This window comes from Haemaphysalis longicornis, unplaced genomic scaffold (genome assembly GCF_048455015.1).
Source record: "Haemaphysalis longicornis isolate Haplotype H1 unplaced genomic scaffold, Haemaphysalis longicornis Haplotype H1 scaffold_5, whole genome shotgun sequence".
In the NCBI taxonomy this organism is placed as follows: Eukaryota; Metazoa; Arthropoda; class Arachnida; order Ixodida; family Ixodidae; genus Haemaphysalis; species Haemaphysalis longicornis.
In genome coordinates, this window is record NW_027526385.1 from 135,405,634 (window position 1) to 135,419,497 (window position 13,864).

Here is a 13,864-nt window from a genome sequence, read left to right on the forward strand (position 1 = left end):
AAAGAAACATGTTGAATGGTGAATGATGTGACGCACAAATTGCTCACACAGTTCTTTATTTACAGAGGTACTGGCTTACAACTTGACCTGTTTATTACGCTGTCTCATATATATGAAGAACTCTCAGAATACACGAGCCATTGTTTTGTGTTGCCACCTGTCCCATTCGTTCGACCAACAGTCGACCACAACGTCGCCGATGAGGCAACAAGAATCCACAGCTTGGTAAGTTTATTTCTGCTTTCGTTCTTGCTACATTTGCCGCAGGTTACTTACATAGACACATTCCATATTATGTTCTACCTAAATGTACATCACGCGTTTTTTTGTTGTTACTTCGCGGAATATAAAAAAAACTTGTTTTTTTCTGTCAAAGTTGATTATACTGACCGCAGCAGATTCTATCGCCTGCCAAGCAGACTAGCCCATTGATCTCGGAATGATGGCGCCATATATTTTGCGGTGCATATTGGAGAATTCCTGAAAATAACACAAATTATCAGCACCTATTAAGGAACCTAATTAACTTTGGTTAAAACGTGTGCCCCCCATTCTTCATATCCGTCTTTACAGGAGCAACACGGAGTCCGTCTTCATTTTCAAATGAAGATAGTGTGGTTGTTCAAAAACAAATGCCGAAGTTTTTATCTTTCGTCACTGGGTGCGTCATATGCTTCATGAATAGTCGTACTTCAATGAATAACTTGCGCTTACCGCACATTGGCGCAGCTGTTTAATAGTTTTTCCTATTTACGTAAAATGGGGGAGCGACAGTACGAAAGACGGAACTGCCTCGCTCGCAGACGAAGGAACTCTTAATTGGGTTCCAAAGTTTACCAGGCCAACAGAGTGGTATTGCATTTTGCTACAGAATGAAGCGCAATAGTAGCATTTTATATGCATCTTTTACCGTTTCAGCAAGAAATGTCAAAAAAGATTTACACGCTATTCAACTGGCTCAATGTAACCGATGTAGCCACTAATTTGCGAATGACAACTCATCAAAACCAGTTCAAGGAAATTTATCCTGGTGAGCTGGATGTGCCGTGATCCTAATCCAGGTGCTATACGGTCACAGGTTTCCGTATAATTTTACTGTCGCGAGGGCAATGCGTGAACTTACATTGGTACCATAGGGTACCATGGATTTGAATGCGAAAATATTCCGTCGGTCATCTTTTGATTCCACTTCAGTGTTCAGCGCATAAAAATTCGAAATTGATTGTACGGGCGATACTCAGGCGTTGGAAACGAAATCGTACTCTTGACTGGCCTACACGTTTTTAAATGGTAGATATAACTTCAATCCAGTGTTTTTGTCTAATAAGAGCAAATATTCAAAAGCATCCGCTTTTCCGTGCGCTTCGCGTTTAAAAATTTTCTTTCCTCTGGCATGCACTCAAACTGAAATATGCCAACCTCTTGTTGTTTCCTTGGATTGACTAAGCACTGCACCAGCTTGTCCACTCGTTCACTAGCTCACTCTCTTCTTCCTGGAGCATATTGCCCTCCCAGAGCGCATTGCCCTAATTACTAACCACGAGAAATTTGCCGAGAATGTTGTTAAACGATTCCATTTTGTTCATTAAAAAGTAGAATATTCTCGTTTGCTGCCTAGGACCTACTTTCGGTCCAGCCCACCCCGTGCATTTATTTCGGCATTTGCTCTTTTAATCAGAGTTGCAACACTTCGGATTGTTCTTGCACTTCTGCATGCTTTTGTATGCGCTTGTACCGGTTATTGTAAATATTCTGTACTTTTTTTGTAACAACCTTAGTCAATGTACTTCTCTGATGCTCAGATTGCATTGTGCAAATCCTTTGTTCCCCCACCATGCAATATCCACAAGGGCCTTTATGATAACGAAAATGAAATGAAAGCTCGCAACTTGCCGAATGTAGAAAAGGATACCGGTCGGCGTTCGGCATTTCGGCCGGTCGTTGCATCCAGTTCCTTTATTCTAGTCTAACAGTACCGCCACTTCCATGCGCGCACACGCGGAGGCGTTATTACCAGGGCCCGTAAATTCGTAGCCAATAGTATGCCAGCGAATAAGATTCAAAAAACAGCACTGTCCCGAACACGCATTGGCTACGCTAAACAGCAGTTTTTGTGAACACCATTCGGACAGGGTGTACGTATCCCCGCACGGCAGGTGCACAATAATAAAAGCGGGGAATGCGCTTTGGAAGTGCTAGGTTCTGTCGCGAGCGCCAGGAATACGTTGGATTAGAACTATTGTCAGAACAATTTAAGGAAAGTGGCGGATTAGTCGGCCTTTGGTTTCCTGACTTAAGTTACAATTACCCGCCATCCTTGACTTGCCAGTTCACACGGCCGGGTTACTGCCGCGTCACTGCCAGCGCCGTTGTGTCTGCGATGTGTTTTTTTTGGGGGGGGGGGGCCGAGAAAAACGCTCTTCTGTGCCCAAACGGGATCGCGGTGAGCGTAGAATTCTTCCTGATGAGGATTGAGTATAGTCATTGTGATGTTATGGCAGGTTCAGGGCCGTAGAGGGAGCGGCTCACAAGTGACGAGGCAGGCGTCCATGTTGCTATTTATAGAAAAATAAAAGGCGGAAAAAATGAAAAAAAAAGTCGCAAAGTGAATCGTAGCACTCGAACACACTTTCGCAACCAGAAGATTCCGAGTCCAAGCCGCGGGACATTGCACAAGGGGCCTCACAGTTTGGCGGCTTTGGGAGCGGCGTTGAGTAGAAGCTCCCGTCGAAGGCGGCTACCAGTGGCGGTTGTTGTCACTGACGCGGCGTGGCCCCGGCCTCCGAGCACAGTCACAGCGCCATGACGACGTTACCGTTGGTCTGCCCGAAGACGCTCGTCGGCGGGAAGGCAAACCGTGCTTGGGATAGCGCTCGCGCAGTCCGGGCAACTGCCGCTGGTCCGCAAGGGTACCTCGAGGTAGACCATCGCCTGGTTGCCCTCCATTGCTTCTCGATCATGGTTGGTTGGTTGGATCCGGAACAAGAATGGCACGTACCCACTCTGGGGGATTGGCAAAGTATTATTTTGGTTTCACTGTTGAAGCAGCTTAGTAATTAGTTTCAAACGAAGGAAAAATAGGGTACAGTGATCATAACAATTTCGGAACCAAAAAAATTCAATACTACTTTACCAACAGGTATTTCAATAAACGATTAAAAATTAATTGATTTATTGATTCTTGGGTTTAACGCGCCGACGCAACGCAGGCGATGAGGCGCGCCGTAATGGAGGGCTCCGGATTAATTTTGACTACCTGGGGATCTTTATCGTGCGCCGAAATCTCGTACACACGAGCGTTTTTGCTTTTCGCCTCCATCAGAAAAGCGGCTGCCGCGGCCGGGAATCGAACCCGCGACCTCGATTAAAAATTAGTTGGTGCGATTAATTAGCAAGGCACGCTACCTGCTTCGGTAATAAATGAGTGACGAGCGCGACAAACATCCCCCTTGCACCAACCAAGCCCGACTGCCCCAAATGACACTAAATTAGGCACCGACAAGGCGAGACCCAGGCGTCGGATGGGAATCTCCAGGGAACGATTTCGCAGGGAGGAGAACCGCCGGCAAGAAAACAAGAAGTGGTCAATTGCTTCCTCCTCTTGACAGAAGCAGCAGATGGCCGATGACGCTATGCGTGCGCGGTGTAGATAAAAATTTAAATTAGTTGTTCGGCATCGAAAGTGATTGATTGTGGGGTTTGACGCGCCGACGCAACGCAGGCGATGAGGCGCGCCGTAGTGGAGGGCTCCGGATTAATTTTGACCACCTGGGGATCTTTATCGTGCGCCGAAATCTCGTACACACGGGCGTTTTTGCTTTTCGCCTCCATCAGAAAAGCGGCCGCCGCGGCCGGGAATCGAACCCGCGACCTCGTGCTCAGCAGCGTAACGCCTTAGCCACTGAGCCACCGCAGCGGGTTGGCATCGAAAGTGTCAGTGTGACTTCGCACAGTCGAGACTGCGCAAAGTCACACTTCCAAAAGTACCGGAGAATCTCCATGTCAGGGCAGCCAGCGATGCTGTCTGGTGGGAAGTTTTCCAGTGAAAGTACCTTCGAAACCTAACTAAACAACATAGACTATCGGGGGCACAGTATGAACCAAAGGACCATTCAGTGCTACTCCTGCCAGGTAATCAGCGGTTTCATTAAGTTCAACACCTCTGTGCTCTGGAGCCCAGACCAGACGGATTTATCGGACTTGAACCGGTAGAAGCATCGACAGCGATCGGCGAAAAGGAGAAACGGTTGGTGAAGATAAAGCGGAGCAGACCGAAAAAGAATCCGTCACAATGATCACCTGCGAATGCTCTATGCTGAGCTTTCGAAGAGCAAGCGCGATTCCCAAATATTCTGCCAGATATATTGAAGTGAATTTTGGAAGACGAAGAGGAAATGGCCTGTCAAGCACAGGTGAAAAGATGCCTACACCCGTTTTTTTGCCTCGAACAGAAGCATCTGCGGCTATAGCCACACGTGTCGAAAGTGTTCTAGGTAGTTTGATCAAAGGTCAGTTATCGTTCTCTCCGGCAAGCATTGGCATTGGAGGGTAAAATGTTGACGAAATCAATGTCCACCATCGCAGTGCGATAGTGAAACGTAGGTAGAGATGATATGTTGATATTTAAAGGGGCGAGGAAGGACTGGACGAACACCCCCTTTGGACGCTTGTACATGGGTCATGACTGGGCAAAAAAGGAGGCTGGGGACCATTTGCGATCGTGATATGGGAAATTCCGTTGCACGAATGGGTGCTTCTACTGTCAACACCTTGAAACGAGATATCAGACGAAGCATTCCAGCCTCCCAGTACAATACCCGAAAGTGGACGTGCCTTGGAAATCCCAAACACAATCGCAGAGCTTGCCTTTCTAAAGTAATCAATGGTCGCAGCTTGTAGAACGGATTACTAGAAAAAATGATACAGCCTAATTCCAGAATATGGCCCACGTACATGCGATAGAGCCTAAGGAGAACGTCTCTGCGCATACCCAATATCTTATTACAAAATCTCTTCAACACGGAAACCACTCTCCCCTTTTTTACCGCAATGAAGTCAATAACAGGGCGCCAATTCAGAGTTCTCTCATACAACACTCCTAGGTATTTCATAGCGGTAACCTGCGGTATTGAATTCTGTCTGAATGTCAGATCAATCGAAACTGGGTCTTTCACTGGGAATGCCAAGAGGGCACACTTGTCGACATTGAAGGATAGGCAGAGGCCATCCAGCCATGACTCTCTTGTCGACTATAAAGCTGCAGTGACTGAAACAGGAAATGTATATTGCTTGAAGAGATAAAAAAATGACAGATCGTCCGCATACAAGTACGACGGTACGCCCGCAATAATGGGAACCTCGCACGGTAAGATATAAATAAAACTGGAAACAGAACGGATCCTTGATATAAGCCGCGTGTTTTATTATAATGTGAGGAGGTAACTCCGCACTAAGCAATAAACAATTTCTGACCGGTTAAAAACATCCTAACCCACTAAGTAATTGTATTCTTGAAAACATGATCAATTCATCTTTTAATAAATTATGCCATGTTCAACGCAATTAGAAGCTTTGGCCACATCCAATATTACGAGCGCTGCGGCCTCTTTGGAACGACGAGCCAGATGAAACCGGCTATCTAGGTCTATGTTCGCCGAACATATCGAGCAGCCTGGCCTGAAGCCCACCTTCCGAAGACTCAAAATGCTAGCCCTATTTAAAAACGTTTGGATTCTGGCCAATAAAACCATCTCAACAATGTTACAAAATTAGACGTTAAGCTTATCGGCCTGATGTGGTCAATTGAAAGACCTAACCTAGGTTTTTTAGGCAAAGGAACAACTTTCGACAGACACCAATCAAGAGGAACCCAGGAAGCGCGCACAGAGGGGTTCACAATATGAACGAGGTCTTCAGGTGACTCCGTAATCATCATCTTTATTATTGTGGCAGTAATACCATCTGGGCCTGGTGCTGCATCGTGTACACGCTGTAACACATCGTATAACTCTCCCTTCATAGCATCTTTAAAGTTAAGAGGAGCCGGGCCCAGGACAGGGCAGCCAGCGGCGGGTGGGGCCAGTACTGGGTAGCGGGAAGTGAAACGAGCCTGCAGTCTACAGCCAACTCACCAAGAAGAATTTTTAAGGGTCTCGGCTGTGTATGAAGGAACCAATGTTTGGTGAACTGTGGCCGTTTTTTCTAATCCGCAAGAACAAGGAGAGCACACGGCTCTTACAAGTTTTCGAAAGGAAAGAGAAGCGACTTGTGCTTTATATCTCTTTTGCCCGTGCAACAGTATGTTTAAACACAGCGCCAAAATACTTCGAATTGCTCCACTTTTCGGGACACTGGTTTTACTGTAATTTTTTCGCGCTCCTTTTTTTCGACGGAAATCCCTCGTACATTCTTCATTCCACCAAGGACTGCTTGGCTTCCCTTTAACCGAAGAAATCCTAAATTTAGCTCGAGTGGCCGAATACTGAATTATTGATACAAGCTCCTTGGCATGGGCGTCATTTTCTTGATTGGGTATCAAAGCTCAGGCTGAACGCATTAAATTTTCATTCGGATTTATATTCACAAAGGAATGCCCCCTACGGGTAACGTATTTCCTTGCGCGAACATAAAAAACCACGGGGATGTGGTCACCAGATGTAGCGCAGTCTGCCGTAGACCACGCAGCAACAACACCCGGCTTCGCAAAATTCTAGTCCAATACCGACTTACTTTGGCTGTGCAGGCATGCAGCCGCTCTCGGGTCCTGACGGGAGAGAGAATGGTCGCCAAACCACTCTTATAAACGCCTCCCGCAAGCATCAGTACGATATAAATTCACGTGATGAGAATTGAAATTCCCTGATAATATGACACGATTTTTACAAGCCGCCAAAGCTGCATCCAGTCAACCAGTTGATGTCACCCCATATGGAAACTATGCGTTTACAAGGGAGAATGAAACATTTCCTGGCAATTCAAAGTCAACTGCACGAATTTTGACTGTAAGATGAGAGAGAAACAAAGAACATGTCTCCACTGTGGCAGAATTTTAACGACACTAAAATGAATAACCATCCACCTCTACCTTGCCTGTTCAAACCAAGGGAGCGGAAATTTGGAATAAGAAATGATTTCTGGGGAAAACGCCAAGTTTTTTTGAAGTAGGATAACGTCTGGGTCGTATTGATCCACAAGCAAATTAAGATCAGGAGAAGCAGAGAAAACAGAGCGGCAATTCCATTGGAGTACTCTTATACTTGTCATTGTTAGCCAAGCTGCGCCGATGATATGACCTGTTGTAGTATGTCGTGCGGCTGATTGGGATACTGCACGGAAATTTTTCGATTTTTGTTATTCTTTGGTTTGGAAGCTTTGCTGACCTCCTCATCAGTGGTTGAGAGCCTGCAATTTTGTGTGAGTGGGGAGGACTGGCCTACGTCCATCCCATCTGAGTCCTCAACACAAGCGGACGACATTTGTAGGGACACATGAAGATGTCCTAGATCAGTGACTGCTGCATTTTCATCGGAAGGGGATGGTATGTCTGCAGGAGAAGTAGGCGGAAAAACCCGAGGGCCACCTGGCAGCAATGCCGAAGGTGGCAATGGGGCCAGATAAGCCGGCCGATGCTGAGGGCGGTGCTGCTTCTGCTAAGTCAGCATTATTCAGTGAAGTTGGTTTCCCACTTGCGGCACCTCTAATGGAGCCAATGCCTGGAGGTTGAATCTGAGAGCCGGTGGAAATCGCCGAGAACATTTGCAAAAACTGACATTTTCTGAGTCATGGCTTCCACTTGACTCATGCACTCGGACAGAGACCTTTTAAGGGGCTGTGCAATGGTTCACTGCCGAAGCAATGATTACGCTGGAAATGAACTGCTCGCTGAATGGGTTCTGGCTAGAGGCTACAGTAGCATAACTTCGCGCCGTTTCTTTTACCGCCGCTACACCTTCACCATGTGAGCACCTTCTCTTCTGTATAATTTCCAACGCACTTGTTTCCTGAGCACGAGTCGGGCAGTTTGAGTAAGCAGCCGGGTGCGATCCCTGGCAAAGGAAACATCGGGGTTCAGCTGCTTGGCACTCGGGAGCAGCATGAGCTCCTCCACACGACAAACACCGGGAGTTCGATTTCTCTCCCTTGATGCAATGACCTTATCTCCAGCATTTGTGGCATTGGAATGACCGCGGCTAAAGGGATGCCATCCGGAACAATAAAGGTCATGCCTTAATCTCCGAGGGACAGGTAATTCCCGCAAAAGTCACGATAACAGATTCCGTTGGCATCTTTGTGTCGTTGACTGTTCTGCAACCCCGGAAATCGCAAATGGCACCCGCCGCTGCGAAACTATTCAGCACCTCCGGTGGACTGAAGTCTTTGCTAACTCCCATCGCGATACCTTGCGAGCATGCAAGGTGAGGAGGAATAAACGCTCTCACCGTCACTGAGGAGAATTCACTACGGGGTAGAAGATCCATGACGCAGGCCTCCTCACATGACCGAACGAGTATGCCACCCCTGCCGAACAGTGTCACCTCCGACATCTTCCTGAAATGCGGAGTCACCCCTTGCAGGTCCACCTGAATGGTCTGCACATTTTTCTGCCGAATTTCTCCCTCGTTTGTTGGAACCAGGGCCATGGGGATGTTCCGTACTCCTCCATTGAGAAATGCCTCCACAGGCATGTCCTTAATGGGGAGGAAAGCCGACCAGGGAGAGGAACCCTGAGCGGAAGAGTTGAAAGACATCTCAATCACCAATAAACGAACTCACCAGAAAACAAAAACCCTTCAAGGCTGAAAAGCAAAGCCTCTGATATTCAAAAAAAACAGAAAACCACTCAAAAACTTGGCCAAACCCCACAGATGAGCTTCTTTCTTGACAGGAGAGTTGCGCTGACGTATAGCAATGGCTGACCGCTCCACAATCTTTCTCGAACTCTGAGGCATCGTTCCTCTTCTTTCTCGCTGTTGTTGTTGTACGCGGGGGATTGGCCAGGATTCGAGGAAGAAGAGGGCTAATTTGCTGGCTCACAACTTAAAAGTAGATACCTATCCGTTGGAATCCAGTGACAGCGCGAGTGAGTGAGTGAGTGAGTGTAGACTTTATTAAAATCGCCTGCAGGCGGCCTCCGTTACCGAAGTGCCATGACGCGGCCCTACGTCTTTCCGGCTGGGCTCTTTACTAGGCAGCTCCCTCGCTACTAGCGTCGAGGTCCTCCGGCCTGCCCGCGCTGGGCGGCGGGTCCCTCTCGGCTTTCGCTCGGGCGATGCTGTTCAAGTGCCGCCAGGATCTGCTGGACGACCTGTAGTTGTACGTCCTTGTCACTGCTCCGCGCCGCGGTCAGTTACCACGGCGGGGTCTTTGTCTCCATTGACGCTTCTGTAGGTCTCGCCGAGCAGTCCCACAGGATGTGAGCCATCGTAGCCCGCGCACTGCGGCACACTTTGCACGTATCGTCCTCGTATTGCTCGGGGCACACATGCTTCATGATGACCGGGGTCAGGAAGGAACCCGTCTGCAATTGTCTGAGTACCACCGCTTGCTCCCTGGCCAGGCCGGGGTGCGGCGGCGCCATTTCTCTTCTCATCTTATAGTATGTCGTGGTTTCGTTATATGTCCCCATCCTGTCTTTGGTTTCCCCCCACAGTTCTGCAGACGAGTTCGCTCCAGCCGCGCGGCCAGTAACACTCACGCGGTAGAGTTCGCCGTCTCATTGTGGTTCACATATTGTTCTGACACTTCGTTCCCCGCGTGTGCGGGGAACCACTTCCCTGTCACGTGCCTGTTCGCGAAGTCCAGACAGGCGAGCAACCTCACTGCTCTACGACACACTCTCCCTCTGGCGAAGTTCCGCACGGCCCCTTTAGAGTCGCACAGAATGGTCCTGGTGTGTGGGTCCGCGATGGCTAAGGCTATAGCCACCTCTTCGTCACACTTCGCCTCACGTGCCCGGACACTTGCAGCGGTGACTGTTGAGCCGGTCTTGGCGTCGATGACCACCGCCGCGTACGTCTTCTTGCCTCGGTACTCTGCCGCGTCCACGTACCTCGTGCCCGGCATCTCAGCGTGCATCTCGACCATGGCCTTGGCTCGAGCCTTCCGCCGTTCTCCGCTGTGTTTGGGGTCCATGTTCTTTGGAACGGGGTAGACCCACATTCCTCTCCTGATGTTTTCGGGTACGTCTTCTTGTTCGCATAGCCTATCCTCGCTCGTACCAGGGTCTAGACCCAGTCTAGCGAGGATGGCCCTGCCCGTCTTGGTTTCCTTGAGCCTCTCGATTTGGGTGGCTCGCTGTGCTTCTCCGATCTCCTCGAGCGTGTTGTGCACGCCGAGGGCCAGCAACTTCTCTGTGCTCATGCAGTCTAGAAGTCCGAGTGCGGCCTTGTGGGCTTTCCGTATCATCGCGTTGATCTTGTTTCGTTCGTCTAACCGCCAGTTATGGAAGGCGGCGACGTACGCCACGTGGCTTATGGCGAACGATTGAACTAGCCGTAGCAGGCTGTCCTCTTGCATGCCAGCCTTTCTGTTGGCGACTCTCTTTATGAGGCGTGTGGCCGCGGTGACCTTAGCCGAAAGGTGATTGATGGTTTCGCCGTTCGTGCGACGTTTCTAAATTAAGATGCCCAGCACTCGGATCTTCCCGACCTCCAGGATCACCTGTCCGTTGCTGGTTCGGATTATGATCTTGATTTTTGCCGCGGCTTCCTCATTCGCCGTCTTCCTTCTTGCGCCCTTCGGTGGCAACACCAAGAGTTCTGACTTGCTCGGGGAGCATACCAGTCCTGATCCGTCAAGTTGGCTCTCGATGGCTTCCACTGCTTGCTGTAGTGTCGACTCTATGTGCCCGTTGCTCCCACCCGGGACCCACAACGTGATGTCATCGGCATAGATGGTGTGGCGCACATCCGCCAGTGACTTCAGTGACTTCAGATCTTCCCGACCTCCGGGATCACCTGTCCGTTGCTGGTTCGGATTATGATCTTGATTTTTGCCGCGGCTTCCTCATTCACCGTCTTCCTTCTTGCGCCCTTCGGTGGCAACACCAAGAGTTGTGACTTGCTCGGGGAGCATACCAGTCCTGATCCGTCAAGTTGGCTCTCGATGGCTTCCACTGCTTGCTGTAGTGTCGACTCTATGTGCCCGTTGCTCCCACCCGGGACCCACAACGTGATGTCATCGGCATAGATGGTGTGGCGCACATCCGCCAGTGACTTCAGGCGCCGGCCGACCCCGATCATCACCAGGTTGAAGAGCAGCGGTGAGATCACCGAGCCCTGTGTGGTCCCAATGCTGCCGAGCTTGTTCTCTTCGAGCGTGATGTCGCCGACGTGGATTTCTGCCGTGCGTTCTGACAGGAACTCGCGCACGTAGTTGTACGTCCGGACTCCCATGTTCAGTTCGCTGATTTGGGCCAAAACCGCCGCGTGCTTGATTTTGTCGAATGCACTCAGCAGGTCTAGCCTCAGGATGGCCTTGTTGTCACGCGTCTTGGTCTTGTCATCGATGATTTCAGTCTTGAGCTGTATCATTGCGTCCTGTGTGCCCAACTTGCTCCGCGAGATTAGAAGAAAGATTTGGCTAAAAATTTCAAGTTGCTGTTGAAATTGAAAAAAAGTACCCGTAATAATAAAGGCTAACAGGGCAGCCACCTGGCCTCGCACACATATGCTTGAATGGCTTCCTCGCCTCTCTTGTCTCGCGACCTCCTCGGATCTTCCCTTTTTCCTGTTCACTCAGCCACTCGCGCTCCTGCTGCGTCTTTTCCTCGCGATTTCTTCAGAAGGTTTCTTGAACCAGATCACTACGAAAATGAATTGAGAGAAGCCCCTGCTCTCAGCGCCCCTTTTGTCATGTGCCGCGGCTACCACCTGCACAATTCCTAAAGCGCTTCGACGGCTCGCGCAAGGAAGGATATCATAGCCAAAGATAGACGTTTCGGGAATATAGACAGCGCAAAACTTTAGCAGCTCCCTGAAACAAAGCGCCAAGTCAGCAGGCTTATGAACGTGCGACGAGGTCTAAGGGAGATATCTTCTTCGCTAGAAATTATGTGGCAATTAAGCCAGTCCCACAGCGCTGCGGCGTACTACCTGTGGCGTAGGGGAACAGTTAGGAAACACCAGTGAACACGGCAGGTGATTGCAGAAGACGGCCCAGTTCTGTATACGGCGCGCCGGTCCGTTTGTTACTTCCAGTATGGCGATTTATCAGGCGGTTTATCAACGCTCCCCCGCGAAACCCGAAATCTTACAAAATCCAATATTTTTGAAAGACAAGTGAAAATATATAAAAAATGGCAGCATCTACACGCCGTGGATGATGGCGAGGGTGGGGAGTACCGGCACTCGAAATGACACCTTAGTTCCCCCCCGAGTGACATCCGATTTGCGCCCCGACCGCCATTCTATTTGAGACGTGAGTTGTACCTTCATTATTCCCTAAATTAAACCGCAACTCACGGCTCAAATCGAATTTCGCTTGATTTTCGCTTGCTGCTGGGCGAATGCATGGACGCGGACAAACATTGGGAGGTCCTGTAGAACTCCGCACCGTAACAGGTGAGAAACTAGGCCGTTTGACTCTCGGCTAATAACTCACGGCCGCAGCCCAATGGGTAAGACGCCTGACAATAACTCGGTCTGGTCTACCAGGCACGGGCTAGAATCCGGCCGGTGCCTGTGTGATTTTGTGGGCTTGTAAATGCTATGCCCACGGACGCGGACGGACATCGTGCTGTCCTAAGGTACTCCGCACCTAAAAAAGACCACGTGAATCGGAGGCGGTTTGAGTCAAAGAAACATTCGCTTTGGAGGGCCCTAAACTTGTACTCTAGATATCGGATGACACAGAGGAGGATTGCCCCAAAAGGGTCATCCGAAAAATCCCCAGAGATCCGACAGGCCTTGAAAATGATGAATTGGTGGGTGTCAATTTACTTAAACTGCGCAGTGTACTCTATTAGCATCTGCGATGGCGACGGTGAACCCTCTAAATGTCGGCGCACAACGTCGCCACCTCCGCATTCCGGCATGCTTAGGGTGACCCGACGAGAGGGTCTTCGGTACGAAGAACCTGACGTAGTCGGAATGAGTCGGGCTTTAAGATTTCCATCTCACCATAGGCAAACATTGACCCTCATTATGCAAGAATGACTGTTGCAAGGTCTAGAAGTCTTTAATGACGCGATAGTCTTAATGCGATACAAAAAATTGGTGCCCATCTAATCGGTGAAGGATGACCTGCGAAGCTGTACACCGTCCACGAAATGCACGAAACCAAATTTGTTTGTTTGTAATTTGCGGTTTAGCAATTACGACTTAGCTAAGTGAAACTTGCATGGAATCGAGCTTGATTTTAGTGGAAAACATCAAGCTGTCTGTTTTCCTCCCGCATCGTAGGCATCTTGCTGTCTCCGTAAAGCAAACCCAATTCACTTGACCACTGAGCACAGCAGACAGATTGCATTCGGGCGGTGGGCATACACGTTTATAGCTCCGGCCACCACAACGAACGCGTCACCCAGTTAGGGCACGACACCTATAGCAGAGCGCATATCCCCCCGCCCTTCCCTCGACTCGCAAGCCATGCCTGCATAAATTGGCAGGCGGTTATGGGCGCGTGCTTAGAAGAGATGAGAACCGCCGAAAACTGGCACCTTAAAATTCCTTCAAGCTAAGCAAGAAATATTGGCTCATGTCAAAATTGCTCTTCATCCGGGAGAAATTCCAAGCTACTCGACGAGCTTGAGGAACATGTACCGGCAACGGCGTCGGCTGCGACTTTCTGTTGTTTTCGCAGCCATTCGCGCTTCTGTTCCGGCAGACACTCCTTCGAATCCCGCTTTTCTTCCTCCGAGCGAGTG

At 49.5% G+C, this 13,864-nt stretch overlaps 1 protein-coding gene across 1 annotated transcript; it reads right to left on the bottom strand.

Annotated features, from left to right (window-relative positions):
- Positions 1–10,928: 10,928 nt before the first annotated feature.
- Positions 10,929–11,531, bottom strand: LOC144139899 (uncharacterized). The gene is made up of 2 exons (XM_077672131.1): positions 11,271–11,531; positions 10,929–11,213 (listed from the first exon to the last, which is right to left on the bottom strand). Exons 1-2 carry the CDS (start codon positions 11,529–11,531, stop codon positions 10,929–10,931), a joined length of 546 nt encoding a protein of 181 aa, XP_077528257.1.
- Positions 11,532–13,864: the final 2,333 nt, after the last annotated feature.

Excerpts from the sequence above, each read along its gene's own strand:
- LOC144139899 (XM_077672131.1), bottom strand. The coding sequence starts at position 11,531 with ATGATACAGCTCAAGACTGAAATCATCGATGACAAGACCAAGACGCGT. Across the intron at positions 11,214-11,270 it reads TTGGGACCACACAGGGCTCG|TCACTGGCGGATGTGCGCCA; the intron begins GTGATCTCACCG and ends CGGCGCCTGAAG.